Source organism: Panthera uncia, chromosome B4 (assembly GCF_023721935.1).
Source record: "Panthera uncia isolate 11264 chromosome B4, Puncia_PCG_1.0, whole genome shotgun sequence".
Taxonomy (NCBI): Eukaryota; Metazoa; Chordata; class Mammalia; order Carnivora; family Felidae; genus Panthera; species Panthera uncia.
The window spans coordinates 137,610,048-137,632,195 of NC_064809.1; the positions used below are offsets into that span (position 1 = coordinate 137,610,048).

A 22,148-nucleotide genomic window follows, 5' to 3' on the forward strand; every position below is an offset into this window, starting at 1 on the left:
CGACACCTCTGGTCCCTGCTTCCGCATCTTTTGTCCCCCCCCCCCTCCCCCCCCCCCCCCCCCACACACACACATTCTCTCTCTCTCTCTCTCTCTCAAAAATAAATATAAACATTAAAAGATTTTTTTAAAAAGTCAGTTTGGCTGGATATAAAGTCCTCGGCTCACATTTTCTTCCTTTGAATATCTTAAATATGTTACTCTCTTCTAGCATAAAACATTGTTGTCAAATGCATGATAATTTTACTTTCTTTCCAATATAAGTGACTCTGTTTTTGGCCAGAATGGCATTCTCTTTTAGTGTTAATTGTTGGGCATGGATTCTCATCCACACGGCTTGCTCTGTCAATATGTAGGTTCACAAGTTTTACTTCAGGAAAGGTTTTTAAGTTTTCAGTGTTCTGTTCCCTTGCTTTGTCCCCTCCGACTTGGCGGGGAGGAGAGGGGCTCTCATTACGTGTGTGTTGTTGGATCTTCTCATCAGCCTTTCAGTCCATTTCTCTAGTCTTTTTTAGTCCTTCTTTTTTTTTTCCGTTAAAAAAAAATTATTTTTCTTTGCTGTTTGTCTTAAGTGATCATTTGTGGAGTTTACTTGTTCTGATGGTGCTTCTAGCTTAGTTTTTATTCTTTTTTTCTTTTTAATGTTTGTTTGTTTATTTTTGAGAGAGAAAGTATGTAGGCAAGTGGGGAGGAGCAGAGAGAGAGAGGGAGAGGGAATCCCAAGCAGGTTCCATGCTGTCAGCATAGCTCGAACCCACGAGCCGTGGGATCGTGACCTGAGCTGGAGTCAAGAGTGGGACACTCAACCGACTGAGCTACCCAGGCGCCCTGTAATATTTTCTTAGGATCCATAATCTCATCTCTGTATTCTCCTATCCTGACTTAGGTGGTTCATTGTTTTATTTTTAAATACCTTTAGTTTCTTTTGAAATACGTTACAGTTTTCATATAGTTTGATTTGAGGTTATGTTTTTCTGATGTGCTTTCATTATCTGTAGAGATGCTTGCTGCCTTTTTTTTTTTTCTCCCCCAGAGAGGAAGAGAGAGAATGAGCAGGGAAGGGGCAGAGAGGAAGAGATTCCCAGGCAGGCTCCGTGCTGTCAGCATGGAGCCGGACATGGAGCTCGATCTCATGACCCTGGGATCATGACCTGAGCTGAAATCAAGAGTCAGAGGTGAACCACCTGAGCCTCCTAGGGGATGCTTTCTGCTCTTTGTTATTTTTTCTCTCATCCTTTTGTGAGATTTGGCCATAATTCTCTCTGTTGCTTATCGTGTTAGTTTTCTGGTGCTGCTTTAACAGACTATCACAAACTTGGCTGAAATCAGTTTGGAGGTCACATCTGAGACGGGTGTCACTGGGCTTGAAATCAAGGTGTTGTCGGCAAGCTGCCTTTCTTTCTGGAGGTGCTAGTGGTGAGTCTGTTTCCTCACCTTTTACGCTGTCTGGAGGACGCCCATATTCCGCGGCCGATGGGCACCCGTCGTCAGAGGCGACAGGGCCACGTCATGCGGCCCTCCTTCTGAAGGCGTCACTCCCTGTCTCTCTCCTGCCCCTTTCGCTGTAAAGACCCTTGCGATCACACTGGGTCCATCCAAACAATCCAGGATGGTCTTACTGAACTCCACGTGCAGCCTGGTTAAGAATTCCTCCTTGCCGTGTAACTCGGCATACCCTGTCATTCTGTCTGCCACGTTTGTTTTTATATAATACTGGCTTTTCTGAAATGTAAGGAGATACGACTCACATGACATTTTCTAGCTTCCTGGTGCCCCCTCCTCTGCAGTCCTGTTGTACTGTGGGAAAAAACGTGGGGCTTCCTTTGCGTATGTAGTGAGCTGTTCTTTCTTGCTGTTTTTGCCTGACTTTGGTATGGAGGTGGTGTGGCCTCTTTCTGCTCATTCTACTGCAAAGTCTTCCATCCTCTTCTGTTTTCAAAGAATTCATGGAGTGTCGGTAGTGTTTTTTCTGTGTTTGATAAAATTCACCAGTAAAGCTATTAATCGGGCCTACGATTTTCTTTATGGGAAGATTAAAAAAAAATTTTTTTTTAATGTTTATTTATTTTTGAGAGAGAGAGTGTGAGCGGGAGAGGGACAGAGAGAGAGGGAGACACAGAATCCAAAGCAGGCTTCAGGCTCTGAGCTGTCCCCACAGAGCTCAACGCGAGGCTCGAACCCATGGACCGTGAGATCATGACCTGAGCTGCAGTCGGACACTTAACCGACTGAGCCACCCAGGCACCCCTCTTCTTTTCTAATACAGGTATTTAAAGCTATAAATTTCTCTCTGAGCCCTTCAACATCTAAATTTTGGTGTGTTACTTTCATTTGGATGAAAATACTTTCTAATTTCCCTTGTAATTTCTTTCTGACACTCGGATCATTTAGAAATGTGCTTTTATTTCCAAACATTTATTGATTTCTCAAATTCCCTTCTGTTATTGTTTTATAACCTAACCGCATTGTGGGTGAAGGACACTTGTATAGTTTTAGCCCTTTGAAGTGTAACCCGTGTTTTCTGGCCACGTGGGCCATGTTGGGCAGGTGTGTCGAGGGCCGTGCTCCCCTGCTGGCTTTCCACGTGGCTGTTCTCGCTGACTTGCCTTCAAGTGTGCTGGTTCCTCTAGTGAATGTGTCCATTGTCCTGCAGTTCAACATCCCGTAATTCCTGCTTAGTTCTCTTTTATGATTTTTCTCTGTATGTTGATGTTTATTTGATGAGATGTTATATGTTTTATACATCGTCTGTGTACATTGTTTCCTTTAATTCAGCTCACACATTTATAATGCCCAATTTAAGGTCTTTGTCTAGTAAGTCTAACATCTGGGTCCTCTCAGGGACAGTTTCTTTTGACTGTTTTCCTCTGTGTATGACCCATGCTTTCCTGCTTCTTTGCATGTTTTGTAATACTTTTGATTTTGTTGAAAACGACATCAGATCCTCCTCCCTCTCGTGTTTGTTTTTGTGGCTGGAGTTTTGTTTTGTTTTAGTCTATTTCTTCCATGGCTTTCCCGAACTAATTCTAGAAAGTCTGTGTTCTTTGTAGCGTTTGGCCACTGCTGTATCTGCTTGGTGAGCCTCATGGTCAGTTGGTCCGAGACTTCCTCCCCCCGACCCCCCGCCCCTGGTCCGAGACCTCCTTAAACGCCTCGAATCGGTGTGTCTGCCGTCCCTGCCGGGGGCTGTGTGTGTGCGCGTCTGTCCCGGAGCACTCTGTCGTCACCTTCACCCTCTGCTTGCGGCCAGAGGGCAGGGGTTGGGGTGGCCGCTCACATCTTTCCTGGGCTCATGCGCCGTTCTGCACATGCGTGTCCTCTGCATCCCTGGGAGTTGGCCGGAGTTTTTCAAAGCTCCCTGTAGACCTCTTGTTCCCCGGATCTTCCCTTTACGCCTGTGACCAGGCGCTTGCTGGCCCCAGCCGGCCCTGCGGCCTTGGCAGCTGTTTTCAACAGACTCCCCGGGGAAAGGGTTTTTGTCACAAAGCGAGCTCTGAATCGGCTCAGGTGACAGCCGTGCCCTGTGAACGGGGCTTTTCGAGGGACCCGTGACGGAGGTCAGGTAGCAGTCGAGCTGCCGAGTGGGACTCTGCAGGGCCGGTGCTTCCATGGCTCCCGCGGGGAAGGGGGATGGCAGTTCCGACGCCACAAGTTGTGTCCTGAACCTCCGGTCACGCCCTGGAGCGCTGGCTGGTCTGACGCGGACGACGCGGATTCCAGAGGCCCTCGTCCTGACGCTCTGGAGCAGCGGCTGGCTTTCGGAGGCCCCTTCTCAACCCTTTGCTGCTTTTCTCCCCAAGCTGCTCCGTTTAGTCTGTTCCCAGCAGTTCCACGCAGCTCTCTGCCCCGGAAGGAAGTTTCTGGCTGCTTGTTCCGCTCCAGCCTCTTTGGACCTCACCTCGGACCGCGGACACACATCAGCTTTATCGTGGGGCGGGAAACGCCGTCCTCCGGACGTCCAGTGAATACCTGCGGCTGCTTTGCGGTTGCCATCGTGTCAGACCCCGGGCGGCTCCGTCCCGTGCAGGGCTGCTACCTCGTACACGTAGGCCTTGGACACGTTTTTGGTTTGTTCTCTGTGCTTCTGTTTTGGAGTGAAGGAAATTGCTTGTTGGTTTTGCCTCGTTGGTGATGTCCTCCTCGAGATCTTGGTTTTGCTGTTCTAGTTCTGTGCTGTGTTATCGACAGAAACAAGTGAACCTAATTGTGTTTCAAAGGAATAAAATAACTACGTTTAAGAGGGAAGACCGACCCAAGAAACTCTTGGACCCAGTGCTAAACCCACAAGCCCGGACACAAACGTTTATAAATCACCGTCTCGACTTCAAACGCTTGTTTTTCCTCGGTGGTCCGCGTTAGTATTCTGAAACTACTTTCTGGATGTTGTAGGATTGAGCAAATGGGCAAATCTTTAAGGATAGCGGGAGCCAGAAAAAGAAGCCACAGATGCAGAAAGGGGGAGACTAGAAGGATCTGTGGTGTTGGGTTGAGGTGGGAGCTATCAGGGTGAACTACGGTTTTTATTCACGATGCACATGCGCGTAGGTTTGCGGGTGTCTTGATGGCTTTAGTTGATTCCACTGATCAGTTTCGAGAAGCACGGGTCCCCAGGTGTGAGGGGCGTACCGAGCACCCACCACTATTTTTATTATTCTTGTCGTCGTCTCCGCGTCACTGAGCTTCCCTGTGGGGCTGCGTTATTCCCGCCTGAAGGAACCCCGTCCGCCTTTCCTTCGGTACAGGCACATCCGGCGTTTGCCTTGTCTGACGGGGTTTCTATTTTAGATCAGTTTTTGCAGGAATATTTTTGCTGAGTGTTGAATTCTGGTTTGGCCTTTTTTCAGAACTTTGAAGGTACCATTCCTTTGTCTCCTGGTTCACATTGCTTCTCTTGAAAAGTCGGCAGTCCGTCTAATTGGGTTTTTTTTTTTCCTTCTTAAAATAATTGTCACGGAAGTGAGAGATTAGGACGCGCCGTCACCCAGCTGCAGCAGCTGCTCGCTCGTGGCCATTCGTTTAGCTGTATCCCCCCCTCAGTTATTTTGAAGCAAACACCAGAAATCCTATTTTACCTGGACGTGTTTCAGTAAGTGTCTTGAAAAGATAGCATTCTTTCAAAAGTTGTATCTGCAATACCTTTATCACAGCTTTAAAACTAATAGTAATCTCTATATCACATACCTGGTATCCAAATTTCCCACATTGTCTAAAAAATATTTTTATATAGATTTGCTAGTTCAGGTCAGGTTTCAAGTGGAATTTGTTTGTTAAGGAAACTGGGTTGTTTCCTGAAGAATTTCCTGTAATCTGGGTTTTGCTGATTGCATCATTCTGGTATTTTTGTTTTGTTTTTTAAACTTTTTAAGTTTATTTATTTTGAGAGAGACAGAGACAGCACGAGTGGGGGAGGGTCAGAGAGAGAGGGACACACAGGGAGAGACGGAGCCGAAGCAGGCTCCAGGCTCTGAGCTGTCGGCACAGAGCCCAACGCGGGGCTCGAACCCACGAGCCGTGAGATCTTGACCTGAGCCAAAGTCGGATGCTTAACCAACTGAGTCACCCAGGCGCCCCACAAATTTAATTTCTTAAAGGCTATTCGGGTCATCTCTCTATTGAGTTTCGGTAATGTGTCTTTCCAGGAGTTTGTCAGTTTCCTAGAAGTTGCCGATTTTGTAGTCATACAGTTGCTTGTGTATTCCCCTATCATCCTGACCATGTGCGAGGTCTAAGGTGGCACCCCTCTTTCGTTCCTGGTGGTGGTGATGTCTGTCTTTGTCTGTGTAGAAGTTTGTCAATTGTATTGATTTTCCAAAGAACCAGTGTCTGGTTTCATTGATTTCATGTCTTTTCTCTATTGTTTTCTTCTCTCTCTGCTTCCTTTGCGATTAAATTTGTTTTACTGTCCTTGTGATTTTTGTCTTTGACCCTTGGCTTAATATAGAAGGGTTGTTGATTTGAACATATTTTGGATTTTTCTAGATATCATTCTGTTGTTGGTTTCTCGTTCAGTCCCCCTCTTATCGGAGACCTTTCACATTTACGGAGGTTTGCTTTATTGTCCTGGAACAGTTGATCTTGATGAATGTTCTGTGTACCTGTAAATAACATGTGTTCTGTTTTTGTTGGTTGGACATTCAATAAATGTCACTCGGGGCATGTGATATAGTGTCCGTAAAACTCCTGTTATCTTTACTGACTGCTCGTTGAGCTAACTGTTGCATTAGACGTGTTGAAATCTCTGTAATTGTGACTCACTCTAGTCTCCCTTTAGTTCTGTCCGGTGTGCACGTCTGATGAGCTGGCCCTCTGTCACTTTACGTAGCATCCCTGTTGTCCCTGGCACGTCCCTCTCAGTCTCCATTGGAGGCTAATGTGGCCACTGCAGCTTTCTGTGGATCAGTATCAGTGTGGTATGCCTTTTCCATCTTTGGCTCTTAACCTGTTTGTGTCTTTATGTTTAAAGTGTGTTTCTTGTTGGGGTGCCTGGGTGGCTCAGTCGGTTAAGTGTCCGACTTCAGCCTAGATCACAATCTCATGGTTCGAGCCCCGCATCAGGCTCTGTGCCGACAGCTCAGAGCCTGGAGCCTGCTTTGGATTCTGTGTCTCCCTCTCTCTCTGCCCCTCCCCTGCTCATGCTCTGTCTCTCTCTCTCTCAAAAGTATAAATATTAAAAAAGAAAAAAAGTGTGTTTCTTGTAGGCAGAGTTAGTCTTGCTTTTTATTCAATCTGGCAACTCCTGCCTTTTATTTTATTTTTTTTTATTTTTTTATTTTTTTATTTTTTTTAACGTTTATTTATTTTTGAGACAGAGAGAGACAGAGCATGAACGGGGGAGGGGCAGAGAGAGAGGGAGACACAGAATCCGAAACAGGCTCCAGGCTCTGAGCCGTCAGCCCAGAGCCCGACGCGGGGCTCGAACTCACGGACCATGAGATCATGACCTGAGCCGAAGTCAGACGCTTAACCGACCGAGCCACCCAGGTGCCCCAAATCCCTGCCTTTTCGAAAGCATCTTTTTATCTGTGTGTCTAGGGAGGCTCTCCGGTTTGTCCTTTACTCTTACTCTGAGCTCACAGAATACTTCGCTTCTGGCCACCAAATGTGTGGGTGCTTTTCCCCGCAGTGACCTGTTCTCCAGCCCCCACGGGGTGTCCTACAGCTGAACTCCGTTCTGACACCGTCTGCCCGGAGTCAGCGTCCCATCCCCCAGGGAGCGGCTCAGTCCCACGAGACTGCCCCCCTCTTCAGACGCCATTCCCAACTGGCAGGTTCCGGGTTGCCCACGACTTCTGTCCGACTCGGCTCCAGATGGCATTCCCGTGAGCCCCTTCTGGGGTTCGGTAACCTGCTCGAGCAGCTCACAGAACTCAGGGGAACGCTGGCGCCATTCGTCCGTCGATCGCGTAGGGAAGGGTTCGACGAAGGACACAGATGAACAGCAGACGGAGAGGTGCAGGATGTGTGCGGGGAGGGTCCCGCGCACAGGAGCTTCTGTCCTTGTGGACTTGGGGCGCGTCACCCTCCCGGCACACGGACGTGCTCACCAACCGACAAGTTCCCCGGAGCCCACACTTCGGGGATTTTTATGGAGGTTTTATCACATCGGCGTGATCAGTTATTAACTGGATCCCCCAGCCCGTCCCCCTCTCTGGAGAATGGGGAGCAGGGGTGAAAATCCCAGCTTCTAATCATGGCGTGGTCTTTCTGGTGACCAGTGCTCACCCGGGAGCCCACCCAGAGTCGCCTCATTAGAACAGAAGACACTCGGGGCGCCTGGGTAGCTGGGTCGGTTAAGCGTCCGACTTCGGCCTAGGTCACGATCTCGCGATTCGTGAGTTTGAGCCCCGCGTCAGGCTTGGTGCTGACAGCTCGGAACCCGGAGCCTGCTTTGGATCCTGTGTCTCCCTCGCTCTCTGCCCCTCCCCCACTCATGCTCTGCCTCTCAAAAATAAACAAACATTTAAAAGAATTAAAAATAAATAGACATTTAAAAAAAAAAGAAAAAACACCCATCCTGGTAAAAGCTCAGGCAAATACTTCACAAAGACGCAAAGGGCAGAAAGGCACGTAAGAGACGCAGCCTTGTCAGGCTTTGAGGAACGTCACTTCGATTTCTGCGCATCTTCGTTAACACTTTTTCTTCATCTCTTTCTGACTATTGTGTTTTAGTGCTAGCCCTCCTGGTGGGTACAAAGTGATCTCTCCCTGTGTGTTTGGTTTGTACTTCCGTAACGATTGATGGTGCGGAGCATCTTTGTGTATCTTCCTTGGAGAAAGTCTAGTCCAGCCCTCTGCCCGTTTTTGAATTGGGTCCTTGTTGAGTTGTAGGAGTTCTTTGTTTCTCCTGGGTATTAAGTCCTTCTCAAATACATGATTTGCAAATATTTTCTCTCATTCTGCATTTGTTCACCCAATAATCTCATTTAATACACAAAGTTGTTTGATTTTTTTTTAAGTTTATTTTGTGAGAGAGAGCGTGAGCAGGGGAAGAGCAGAGAGAGAGGGAGAGACAGAGAATCCCAAGCAGGCTCTGCTCAGCATGGAGCCCGATGTGGGGCTCGATCCCATGACTTCGAGATCACGACCTGAGGTGATACAAGAGTTGGATGCTCAACTGACTGAGCCACCCAGGTGCCCCTGATGCACAAATTTTAAATTTCTCAGTTGTTTTTCTTTTTGTTTCATCCTGTTTTATTTTTTTTTAATTTTTTTTTAACATTTATTTATTTTTGAGACAGAGACAGAGCATGAACAGGGGGATGGTCAGAGAGAGAGGGAGACACAGAATCAGAAGCAGGCTCCAGGTTCTGAGCTGTCAGCACAGAGCCCGACGCGGGGCTCGAACTCACGGAGCACGAGATCATGACCTGGCTGAAGTCGGACGCTTAACCGACTGAGCCACCCAGGCGCCCCCATCCTGTTTTATTTTTATCACTGTGTCTTCATAATTATTGATCTTTTGTTGTGTTTAAATTGCTGTTAACCCCATCTGGTATATTTTTCATTTCAAATACCGTATTTTCGTCTCCAGAAATTTCATTTATAGTTTCCCCTTATCACATTTATCGTTTTGTTTACCTCAAATGATATATTCATAATACCTGTTTTAACGTTCTTCTAATTTTATCATCTGTGTCATAGCTGGGTCTCTGTCTACTGATGGTTGTCTCCGGTTAGGGGTCATGTTCCGCTTTTTCGTGCATCTGGTAATTTTTGTTTGATGTCGGCCATTTTGAACACTCATTTCCTTTATTGGGCGCGGGACGCCATACGTTCCTTTCGGTGCCGCTGAGGCTTGTTTTGGGGTGCGACTCCGTTAGCTGCAGTGTGCCCCTCTTTGGCTTGTTGGGGCGGCCTTTCTTCTCAGCCTCCTGCTTGGTTTCTTGCTGTTTCCTCTCGGGAGCCCAGGCGGTCCTTCCATCGGCTTTTCCCACTGATCCTCCAAGAACGGTTTCCTTAAATTGATGCAGATCCATCAGCCTGGGACAAGGGCACCCTGTACGGATCTCCCGGGCTCTGTGTGCAGGTTCCAGCCAGACTACGCAGGGGGAGCACCAGGGCCGCGTCGGGTCCCGCTCCCTGCACGGTAGGCTGCGCTCAAGGCGGCGAGCTTGACCGTCGCTCTCCGCGTCCTGGATCGCCATCCAGTGCTTCCAATTTCCCTCTCGTCCCACGTCTGGAGAACAACGTTTTGGGTGTTTTATCTGGTGCGCTAGTTGTCGAATGTGAGCGGGTAAGCCCCCCTCCTTCGTGGCCAGAAGCAGAACTCCCTGTAGGTCCTCCAGTTCCATTCTTCTTCAAAGTACACATAACCTGTAAAGTGTGTGTTAATCGGCTGTTTGTGTTACATTTATCATACACCACGTTCTTACAGTAAGGTGAGCTAGAGAAAGGAAAATGTTAAGAAAATCCTAAGGAAGAGAGGAAAATGTTAAGAAAATCCTAAGGAAGAGAAAATACACTTACAGCGCTGTACTGTGGTTACTGGGAAGCAAATCTGTGTATAAGGAGTCCTCAGACCCATGTTGTTCAGGGTCACTGTGTTTTTCTGGTCAACTGTAGGCTGTTTGTAGTTGTTTTGGGGGAGTCAGAAGTTACATGCAGATTTTTGACGGGGGCTCGGCCCCCCACACCTGCCTGTGTTACACAAGAGTAAATTATTATTTTATTTATTCCTGGTTCTTTATATTTCCATATAAATTGTCAGCTCTGCTTATCAGCTATGGCAAAAAAAGAAGAAATTGGGGGATTTTGACTGGAATTGTACTGAATCTATAGGTCAGTTCAGGAAACACTGATGTCTTACCAATATTGGATTTTCCACATTGTGAACTCCGTCGATTTAGTATTGTTTCACTGTTCAGCCTACAGTCTTACGCACATTTTCACGTTATCTGTACACATTTTATATTTTTGTATGTTAAATGTAGAATTTAAAAATTTTTTATCTTTCAATTATTTCTCTACACAAAAACAATTGTTTTGTATCTCATAATTTTCTAAATGACTTATTATTTTTAGTAGATTCCTTATGATTTTACCCACACAAACATGTTTAATATGAATGAAGATAGTCTTACATCTACGTTTTCAGTTCGTACGTCTTTTGTTTCTTCTGTTTGACTCACCACCCTGGCTCCTGCTGCCAGTGTGGTGCCAACTGGACGCAAGGAGAACAGACACCCTTGTCCTGTGCTGATCTTGGGGGGGTGGCGCTCCGCCTCTGTCAGTAGCATGCGTGATATTGGCTCTAGGCTGTTTTTGTATGTCCTTTATCAGGTTGATAAAGTTTTCTTTTGGTTTTCATTTGCTGAGAATTTTTATCATGAATGGGTGTTGAATTAAAAAAGGTTTTTTTAACATTTATTCACCTTTGAGAGACAGAGAGTGAACAGGGGAGGGGCAGAGAGAGAGAGAGAGACACACACACACACACAGAATCAGAAGTAGGCTCCAGGCTCCAAGCTGTCAGCACAGAGCCCGACGCGGGGCTTGAACCCACGAACCGTGAGACCATGACCTGAGCTGAAGTCAGACACTTGACCGAAACCGACTGAGCCACCCGGGCGCCCTTGGGTGTTGAATTATATCCAATGTTTTTTCTGCGTCTACTGAAATGATGGTATGGTTTTTGTTCATTTTCCTTACTGTGGTGAATTGTATTGACTTATTTTCAAATGTTAAATGAACTCTGTAGTCCTGGATTAGCCCTGTTTAGTCCTGGTGTGTTACACGTTTTTACTACTGAATCTGATTTGTTAAAATTTTAAAAGGAATTTTCATTTACTTTTAGGAGAGTCGTTGGTCTTTGATTTTAAAGTCTTTTTCTTTAAGGGGGCGCCTGGGTGGCTTTAGTCAGTTAAACATCCAGTTCGTGATCATCCACTCAGGTCATGATCTCAGGATTTGTGGGTTCAAGCCCCATGTCAGGCTCTGCGCTGACAGCATGGAGCCTGCTTGTGATTCATTCTCTCTCTCTCTCTCTCTCTCTCTCTCTCTCTGCCCCTCCCCTGCACTTATGCTCTCTCTCAAAAATAAACATTACAAAATATCTTTTTCATTATGGAAAATTCGAGCATACCCACAAGTAGAGAGAACCGTAAAGTGCCCCCAGTGACCGCCACCCTGCGCCTGCTCTATGATCGTCCATACGCGGTCAGTCTCGTTCCATCTGTAGCTTCTGCCTGCCCCCACCCCAGACTGGATTATTCTGAGGCAAAACCCCAGCAGCGTATCGCTTCATCTGTCAACGCTTGAACATAAAAGACCAAACGCCATTTTCACTCTCCACATAAATACTTTCTTAATAGATTCAGAGGCTCACTTAGTGTTCAGGTTTCTCCAGTTGTCTTCATAATTTTTTAGATTTATGTTTTTTGGATTCCAGGTCGTCTCCCCGCTTGACGTCTCTCTCCCACCCTCTTTGTTCTTCGCTTTCATTAACGTGTCAGTTTGGATCAAGATTCAGATCATTGCTCCCTCGGTCTGTGTGGTGTATTTTATGCTTGCATGTATTTCCACATCTGTCCGTCGTTCTGGACACTGTCGGGAGCCCATCAGATGCCACCTCTCCGTCCCCGCCTGCTTCTCAACCGTGTGACTAGCCGGCGCGCCGTGTCTCCCGTCTGCTCCCGTGGCAGCGCTGCCTTCTTGGGAACTTCTTTGGATCCGTCTTCAGTTGATTATTTTTTCCTTCAGCTGCTTTTAATCACCCGTTTCCCTTTATTTTCATTCTATAGTTACGCATTTATAATTTCTTTTTATTGAGATGTCATTCACACACCACAGGGTAAACCTTTCTGCGGTATATTGGTAAGGTTGCAACTGATCCCAGAATTTGTAATCGCCCCGAAGGAAGCCCCCAGCCCGTCAGCAGTATTGCCGTTGTGCTCCCGCACCCCCTGGCCTCCTCTCCCCTCCTCTGTCTCTCTCTGAACATTTCGTATGAATTCGGGCACACGGTGTGCCGTCTCCTGTGTCTGGTTCCTATAGCTCGATGACCTCGAGGTTCGTCGAGGTTCGTCTGTGTCGTGGTGAGCACGGTCTTGCCATTAGAGGAATACGTCACGTTTTTCATCTACTCATGGGTGTGTGTGTGGGGGGGGGTCGTGTCCGCTTTTTTGTCTGATGCCGTCCACGTACAGGTTTTTGAGTGAACACACCTCTTCACTTCTCCGTATTTACACAGAAGCGGGATTGCTGGGTCACGGGCGACTTTACGTTTGAGACGCTGCCGGAGTGGTTTTCGAAGAGGCCGCACCGTCTTCATCCCCGCCGGTGGTGGATGAGTGTTTTTCCACATCTGTGTCCGTGCTTGTCACTGGCTGTCTTTTTGATTTCAGCCGTCCTCGTGGGTGTCTCATTGATGTTTTGATTTTATATATACTCGTAATTCTACTTCTTAAAAAGTCTCCTCCAAATCTGGGTTTTCGTTTTTATAGCGTCATACTTTTTGCTCATTTTTCTTCGTTCTCTGTGTTCTCTGTGTAATTATACGTGTGAACCGTGTAATTACATGCAGTGTTCTGGAAATGCAGTTTGTGTAGTGATCTTGCACTCTTTGCCGACTCCCGCCCCCGGTGGCCTGCTCCTGTGTGCTTACTGATACGGATTCACAAGCTTATTTTTTATTCTGACCATGTGGCTGAACTTTGTGGAGTTCGTTCTTTGGGATGCTTTCTGAAGAACCTGTGTTTGCTTCTGGTGAGAGTAGCCGTTTTGAAAGGCGTGCACAGTGCGTCAGGGCGACCGTCCACCCTGCTCTGCCCGCCGGGCTCGCGTGAGCAGGTCTTGCGGCATCACCATCGACCGTGCTTCCTTCTCTCAGAAGCGCGCTGGTCCGGAACGCCTTCTGGGCCGGCGTCGCCGCTGTGGCTCCCGCACTCGGCGATGGCTCGCCTGCTCGGTGTGGCCGCCGGTGGGCACTGCCCGTGGACAGCCTCGGTCTGCGCGGCAGGGCCCGGCTCAGCCCCCGCTCAGGCGTCCGTGTCTGTGTGCCCGGCCACACGTTGACGGGTGAGGTCGAGGGGCCGGGCAGCTGGCCGAGGCAGGGGCACGGGCAGGGGTACAGACCGGGTGGCTCTCGGCACTCACATCCCACCAGCACCGCCGCCCGTGGCCAGAGGCCCCGGCAGGAGGGCCGTCCGCCCCTGCGGGGAGTGGCTGGCTGGCGCTGGCTCCGGCAGACCCGAGATGGCCAGCTGGCCCTGGCCGGGCCTGAGCTGGAGCCCCAGGGCCCGGGCTGTCCTGCAGCTGCTGTGACGAGGACGAAGTGTTCCTCACCATGTGTTGGGACGCAGGCCCCGCCGGCTGGCACCTCATCAGATGGTCGGCCCTGGGCACCCGGTGCCCTTTGGCGGCCTCATCCAGGCCGTGCCGGCCCCGGGTGGGCCGGGTGGGCCCGTGGTGGCCGAGGACGCTGTGTCTGCCCAGACGCTGGAGGCCACGGAGTAAGTCTGGGGCCAGACAGTAACCGCGTCCTCTCCCCGGGCCGCTCGGATGCTGAGGCAGCACCTGGGCCAGACCCCAGCCCAGCAGGCCCGGGCAGCCAGCAAGTGACCCCACGGGGCTGGCGCGCGAGCGCTGCTCTGGGCTTGGCACGGCCTCCCAGCCAGGCAGGGCCCCAGCGCCCCGGGCGGCTCGGGTTTGGCCGAGTGTCGCTGAGGGGGCCTGTCCTCCCTGACCCGGGGCCTCCGTGGCCACCCCGTGTGACACACACCCCTCTCTTCCCGCAGGTGGTTCGCTTTGCGCATACTCGATTTCTCCTTGTTGGTCTTTCTGTGGGGGCTGGCTGAGCCAAAGCGTCAGACATCAGCCTTTTGTCCTCCCGTGGGCCATTCTGGTTTTGCTTTATGTATAGTTTTAAGTTTTTGTGCAGGTTGTATTTATAATAAACCCCTGGTTGTTGTAGCAAAAAAAGTAAGCTTCTTGTACTTTGCCGGGGTCCACTCTTCACTGGCAAGCGCGCTGGTGCTGGTATTTGTGCCCCCTTCCTGTACTTTCCCATTAGCTGCTCCTTCCCCCACGTGAGCCCCACGTGAGCCCCACGTGTCCACTTTGTCCCCGTGTGCTGACCCCACCTCCTGTTCCCACCCATCCTGCCCACGCGCCTGCCTTCGCGGTGGCAGACCGGCTCCTGACGTCTGCGCAGCGTTCGGGTTCCCAGGGGCCGATCCCACCCCCTGCCCGGTGCCCGGTGCCCAGCCCGGTGCCCGTGCGGCACCGCGGCACTCGGGGTGGATGCTGCTCGGCCCTCGTGGACTTGGCTCCCCTCTTAGATGCTGGGAGTCCCCGCTTTCTCTGTTCTGTTCGGCGTTGAGTCTGTGACCTGATGACCTGACAGGTTAGCTGGGTTCAGTCCCCGCTCTGCGTATTGGCTCTTACGGCAGGGCAGGAAGAGGGAGGGTCTCCGGCGGCTCCTTATACCGGGGACCCAGCGGCCTCTTACGCCATGTTAGCGTGCTTTCAGTCCTGCAACCCTTTATGAATAGGCAGTTGGAATTTAAATTCATGTCTTTATTTTGTGCTTATTTTGCAGTTTTAAGTATTTTCCTCGTATAAGTGGATTGTAAAACGTCAAGGAACAAGTTTTTTAATTTTAATATACCGTCATAGAATCTTTGCGCGTTGCCGATCTGTTCACAGCAATAGGATAGATTTGAAATGTATGATTCAGGTCAGAGCTAACCTTCGTTTCGTCTTCTTTGATAGATCATGCACAAGGGTCATCGTGCTGTCAGGATGACGGCGCTCCGGTCTCCGAGACAGGACGCGGGTCTGCGCTGCGTCAGCTGGTGTCTGTGCCGAGCGGCGGGCCGTGCTGGGGCCCCTGGCAGGCGGTGCTCCGCGCCCTGAGGTGAGACGGCACGCTCGCCGGTCACAGGCCCTCTTCTCCAGTCAGACTGACGGTCGGCCACACTCATGCGCGTCTGGGAAGACAGCATCGTTTTGAAAAAGCTGAAGGCGACGTACGTCTGGGGGTGCGGATGAGCCTTTGGATCAGGTTTACGCCCACCTAAGGTGACGCGACGAAGCAGCCAGAATAGTTATGGTCAGTCATGGAGAATAACCAGGAGCCTCGTCCCAAGGGGGATGGCCAGTTTGTTTCCGCTAAAAGAAATTTTAAAATAGAAGGGGAAGATGTTCGACTCCCGAATCACGGTCTCGAAGGAGTGGAGTTTAAAAGCGAGCAGGACAGGAAACGGGCCGACGGCGGCGGGGAGCGGGCGGAGGCCGGGGAGGCGGGCGGGGGCCGCGAGCCCCCCGGCCAGCGCCTCCCTGCCGACCAGGAGGAGGAGTACGGGTCCCTGTTCTCCCAGTACAGCGGCACGCTGTACGACGTGGCCATGGAGGCCGTGACGCAGAGCCTGCTCTCCGGCCGGGGCGCGAGCTCCCGGAAGAAGTCTCCGGCCTGGAAGCATTTCTTCATCTCGCCCCGGGACAGCACGAAGGCCATCTGCACGTACTGCATGAAGGAGTTCAGCCGCGGGAAGAACGAGAAGGACTTGAGCACCAGCTGCCTCATGAGGCACGTGAGGAGGGCGCACCCCACGGTGCTCGTCCCGGAGAACGGCGGCGTGCCGGCCCCGCCCTCCCTCTCGCCGCCTCCGCTGCGGCTGCCGCCAGCGCCCGCCGACACCGGGGACCCGGGCGCCGTGCTCTCGCCCGCCAAGCTCGCCCCCGGACTGGCGTCCAAGGCCCCTTCCCGCGACGACGTGGCGGAGGAGTCCGCGGTCTCCCCCGAGGAAGTGCCCTCCGACGCGTCCGCCTCCGAGAAGGCGGGCAGGGAGGAGGCCCCGGGGGGGCCGCCGCCCCTCCCCACCCTCCACTGCGAGGAGACCTCGGACGACGGCCCGGAGAGAAACCCCCCGCTCCCGAGGAGCGCGTCCGGGTCCCGGCGGCGGTCTGCCGTGTGGAAGCACTTCTACCTGTCGCCGCTGGACAACTCCAAGGCCGTGTGCATCCACTGCATGAACGAGTTCAGCAGAGGGAAGAACGGGAAGGACCTGGGCACCAGCTGCCTCATCAGACACATGTGGCGGGCGCACCGCTCCATCGCGCTGCAGGAGAACGGGGGCGGCCCGGGCATCCCGCCCCCGTACGCCGCGCCCCCCACCCTGCTGCCCGCCCTGCCGCCCCCGGAGGGGGGCCCGGGCTCCGTGTCGTCCTCGCCCGGGACGCTGGCCCAGGAGTCCCCCTCCGCGTCCCCCGACCGGCCGGCCGAGGACTCGCAGGGGCGCCCGAACCCCGGGGACGCGCTCCCGGAGGACGCGTCGGCCCTGTCCTCTGACGACGTGGGCGAGGCCTTGCCGGCGTCCTCCCCCGAGAAGCCGCAGGGAGACGGGCTGAGCCCCGGCCTGTTGGAGTCCGGCGCCGTGTTCCAGCAGAACAAGAAGGTCATGAAGAGGCTGAAGTCGGAGGTTTGGCATCACTTCTCGCTGGCGCCCACGGACAGCCTCAAGGCCGTGTGCCGACACTGCGCCTGCGTCATCAGCCGGGGGAAGAGGGGCGACGTGGGCACCAGCTGTCTGATGAGGCACCTCTACCGACGCCACCCCGAGGTCGTGGGGAGCCAGAAGGGCTTGCTGGGTGCGGGTTTGGCAGATGCTCCGTACGCGACCTTGGCCTCCGCGGAGGGTTCCTCCTCCAGGTTGACGGACCTGCCGGCGACGGTTTCCAAACACAATCAAGTTATGTTTCCCATTCACAGCAAAAAGACCTCCAAGCTATGGAACCACTTCTCCGTCTGCTCCGCAGACCCCACGAAAGTCGTGTGCTTGCACTGCGGCCGCACGATAAGCAGGGGGAAGAAGCCCACCAACCTGGGCACCAGCTGCCTTCTGCGGCACCTGCAGAGGTTCCACGGCAGCGCGCTGAAGGCCGACGCGCCCAGGGCCGCGCGGCCCTCCTCGCCCGGCCTCCGCGGGCCCCCGGGCGCAGAGCTGTCGGGAGCTTCTTCCTTGGATGACACCGCCGAGAAGTTTTATGATTCCCACCCAGTTGCCAAAAAAATCACAAGTCTCATAGCCGAAATGATTGCACTTGACCTCCAGCCATATTCTTTTGTAGACAATGTTGGCTTTAACAGGCTGCTCGAATACTTGAAACCTCAGTACTCCCTGCCCTCGCCCTCCTACTTCTCCAGGACCGCCATCCCAGGCATGTACGATAATGTGAAGCAGATAGTCATGTCCCACCTGAAGGAGGCGGAGAGCGGCGTGGTCCACTTCACGTCGGGAATATGGATGAGTAACCAGACCCGCGAGTACCTGACGCTCACCGCGCACTGGGTCACCTTCGCGTCGTCGTCCCGGCCGTACCGCGAGGACCGCCACTGCTCGGCCCTGCTGGACGTGTCGCAGGTCGACTGTGACTACGGCGGCAACGGCATCAGGAAGCAGCTCGAGTGCTGGTGGGAGGCCTGGGTGACGTCCCCCGGCCTTCAGGTCGGGATCACGGTCACCGACAACCCGAGCATAGGGAAGACGCTGAGCGAAGGGGAGCGAGCGAGCGTGCAGTGCTTCAGCCACACGGTCGACCTCGTGGTCGGCGAGGCCATCAAGAGCCAGCGGATGGTCCAGAATCTGCTTAGCATCGCGCGGAAGATATGTGAGCGGGTCCACCGGTCGCCCAAAGCGAAGGAGAAGCTGGCGGAGCTGCAGAAGGAGTATGCGCTGCCCCAGCGCCACCTCATTCAGGACGTCCCGTCCAGGTGGAACACGTCTTTCCACATGCTCGAGCGGCTCATCGAGCAGAAGCGGGCGATCAACGAGATGTCCGTCGAGTGCAACTTCAGAGAGCTGATCAGCTGCGACCAGTGGGAGGTCATGCAGTCCGTGTGCCACGCGCTGAAGCCCTTCGACGCCGCGAGCCGGGAGATGAGCGCTCACGCGTCCACGCTCGGCCAGGTCATCCCCATGATCCACATCCTCAACAGGAAGATCGAGATGCTCTTCGAGGAGACCATGGGCATCGACACCATGCTCAAGTCTCTGAAGGAGGCCATGGTGAGCCGGCTGGCCGCCACGCTCCACGACCCCAGGTACGTCTTTGCCACGCTGCTGGACCCCCGCTACAAGGCCTCCCTGTTCTCGGAAGAGGAGGCCACGCAGTACAAGCAGGATCTAATCAGGGAACTGGAGGAGCTCAACTCTACCTCAGAGGACGCGCCCGTCTCCAACGGGTGCCACCCAGGCTCCCCCTCCAGAGACTCGGTTGGGGAGGAAGACCTGTGGTCGCTCGTGGCCAAGATGACCAGGAAGGGCCCCAAGGAGAAGACGAAGGTGCCCGAGGACATGGTGCTTGCGTATCTGGAGGAGGAGGTGCTCGAACACAGCTGTGACCCCCTCACCTACTGGAGCCTGAAGAGGTCGGCCTGGCCAGGCCTCTCCGCTCTGGCCGTCAGGTTTCTGGGCTGCCCCCCGAGCATCGTCCCTTCCGAAAGGCTGTTCGGCACACCCACCGAGAACGGAGGCTTTGGCCAGTCCAGGCTCACGATGGAACACTTTGAAAAACTCATCTTTTTGAAAGTGAATCTTCCCTTAATATACTTTCAGTATTGAAACTCACCGCGGAGCCACCGAACGGAAAATACTGTTGGTTATTAGGCACCAGCTGTTTGTCCCCGGGTGGTGGCGTGCTCGGGGGGTGGGGGTGGGGGCGCGTGGGACACCGCGGCCGGCACCCTGAGGTGGCACGAGCCTCACCGTCCAGCTTCACTGTAATGTCTCCGTGTGCCTTACTCCCAGCACCGCAGGCCGGGTGTCACCGCGGGCTCTCGGCCCGCTACAGAGAGCCTGTCTTGCCGATCATGAAATACGATGACTAGGGTTTCATTCGTAACTGTAAAGTTTTTTAAAAGTTGGGGGTTAGTAATTTGTTTTACTAGACTGGCAGAGAAGATGTAAACGATTTTATCCTGTAGGCTTTTTATTCAATTATGTAAAAACCACAAATCAGGTACTGTATTTTAGTTAAAAAATTGCTTTAATTCAACAAAACAGCTTTTGTGGCTGTTTAATGAAATCTGTAAATAGGAGGTGGAGTTCAAGCCATCCTGGCTGAGCAGTTTTTAACTGCAGGCTCTATAAAGTATGTCGAGGAGTACAGAGAATATTCTGGAACATACCTGTTTACTGCAACAGAGGTGTGGCATTTGAAGACAAAACTAAGTTTAGATGTGTCCCGCGATGTTGGTTGTGTAGTGATGTGGTAAAGAGAGGGTTCCGGTTCATGCTTTTCATTCAGGTTTTACACGGTCGGCTCGCTCCGAGATGCCCCGACCGCTGATCACGAGCCCCCGGACGCCTGCCGTCGGCCGCGCGCAGTGGCCAGTTCACGGCGGTCCTGTCGGGGACGCCCCGAGCCTCGGACCTGGTGTCGCAACACCACGAAGCTATCCTTTGAAATTTGTGCACTGACCCCGCTGACCCCACTTTGATCAAATTATGTATAAAATTCTTTTTAGAAGAGATGGCTTATTAACAGGGAAGAAGATTGTTATATCGCAGTTGTAAGAATAGCCTTAGGTGTTTAGATTTTTTTATATATAATAGGGAAGAGTCAGCCATCACGGGGGCGTTTCAGAATCCCAAGGACATCAGAATGAAGCGTCAGTTGTCAGATTGTTTGAACAATGATACGTCTTCAGAGTTTTTGCTGCAACGTCCAGAAAAGGGTTCATTTTCCTATGTCAAACCAATTAAATGTTCTGGATGAAGCAAGTCACTTGTTTGCCTGTGACCTTTTAGAAAAATTGTTTTGTTAAAAACCTGTACCTGTTATTAATCTGGATTTGCATTGACTATGTTTTAGTGTATTTATAAACGGCGAACTCAGTTTCTGAAATTAAACTTTTTATTTGCAATTTTCTGCTGGAGGACTCTGGCTTTTTATTCTTAGGGTGACAGAAGGGTCCTGCTCTGTGGGGAACCACACTCGTGCAGCCTTTGACACTGGTTCCATCCTGGCCCCAGACGGCGGGGGCCGGGGGGGGGGGGGGGGTGCGGTGGAGACACAGTTCTCACAGTGGCGTTTCTGATAACGGGAACCACCTGGCGAGACCTCCGGGTCTTGTGTCCACAGCGAGCCCTGTTACGCATTTGGCGCGCGGGAGAAGAACCTGGTGGGCAGCACACGGTCGCCTCCGCCGTGTAGCCTGAGCGCGCGTGCACGCCCGTCCCACGCGTCTCTGCCGTGTGGCGGTGCACACGTCTCCTGATGGCAGCCTCTGTGCCAATGTCCAAGGAGCGCCAACCAAGGACACAGCAGGGGATCGCGCTGCCATGGTTTCCGCAAGAATTCCCACGGGTGTCGAGAGCGATGCCGTATGGAAGGCTTTCACCAGTCTTCCCCACCCGGGGTCTAACCAAGCTCCACCAAGTGAGTCCCGGAGGCCAGGACGGATGCTACCAAGTTCAGTTGGAGCCCCCGGCTCTCCCCGCAGGAGTTCTCGCGCCCCCCACTTGGGACACGGAGAGCAGCGCGCGGCTGCTAGTGAGTTCGGGGGGGCGGGGGGGGGGGGGGGGGGGGCTGGGTCGGGGCCAGGGCCAGGGCAGGCGCCGTGTGCTCCTCTGCGTGCAGGCGAGCGTCTGGGACGGGTGTTGGCGCACTTTCCTCCTCCTCTGTTCGCGCTTCCAGGATTGACTCCGGTCTCCGCGTGTGGGAGGGTCCGCCCAAGGACCATGGACCCTGTCGTCCCCGGCCCCCGCTGGGACAGCCTCCCAGTTTGGTGAGCAGGGCTGCACCCCGGAGGCGCTTGGAGCCCAGCCGTCCTGGCTGCGGGGCTGCCCGAGCGCAGGAAGGGGCAACCCGCTGACCTGCTTTTCTTAAGGTCTGTCCTAAGAGGGAACATCGTGAGAATCGGGGGACACTGAGCATCGTGGATTGTGCCCCCAAATCAAGGGAGCACAGCGTACCTGCAGGATGTAACCGGTCCGCTCTGGGACCGAGGGGCCCAGGCCGGCCGCTGGCGCGGGGCGGTGCTTAAAGGGGTCGTGGTCCCTGCTCCTCGGAGCCCGCTGGCGGTCTGTGCTGTTTCTCAGGGAGGTTTTCTTGGAGCGCAGCCCGGCCGTCCACCCCGCCCCTGAGCTGCGATGGCAGAGCCGCTGGCCCACAGAGCGCAGCGTCCACAGGACAGACTTGTTCTCCCGCTTCTCAGCGCGTCTGCCTTTCTGTCCAGCCCTTAACTCACGTGGGCCGGGCTGCTGTTGTCCGGTGAGGCCGAGTGACCGTGTGCACGGGGGGCGTTCAGAGGGGCTGCGGACAGCACGGGCTCATCCCGGGGGACGGAGCTCGGCCCCCCGGGTGCCGGCCGCACGGAGGTTCACCACCTCGTGAGCACGTGTGCTCGTCCTGCGCCAGGGCCGGCAGGTGTTTATGGAACTGGGTGCCGCGGGCACTGTGGGAACAGCAGACCGTGTGTGTTCCTGAGCTGCTGACGGTCCTGCAGGAAGGAACGGCCCACGTTGACAGCAGTGAGCGAGGGGGACGTGGCGAGACTTTTCAGGAAAGTGGGTCTGTCCTCCCGTGTTCCCGCCTTTGCTCTCCACGCAAACCCAGATCGTGAGCTGCGTGTTTCAGATGCTGCTCGATTTCTCCAGTCACTCGTAAGAGAAAGCCCTTATGAAATGAGCTCGGGATCTCATTTC

General features: G+C 52.9%; 1 protein-coding gene across 1 annotated transcript in view; it reads left to right on the forward strand.

The window, feature by feature from the left end:
• ZBED4 (zinc finger BED-type containing 4) overlaps positions 1–20,370 on the forward strand; it is a 30,342-nt gene extending 9,972 nt beyond the window's left edge. The window contains exon 2 of the mRNA XM_049626550.1: positions 15,211–20,370. Within this exon, the coding sequence (XP_049482507.1) occupies positions 15,558–19,061 (3,504 nt within the window). The 5' untranslated portion in view covers positions 15,211–15,557 and the 3' untranslated portion in view covers positions 19,062–20,370. The remainder of the gene's footprint in view (positions 1–15,210) is intronic.
• The last annotated feature ends 1,778 nt before the right edge of the window (positions 20,371–22,148 follow it).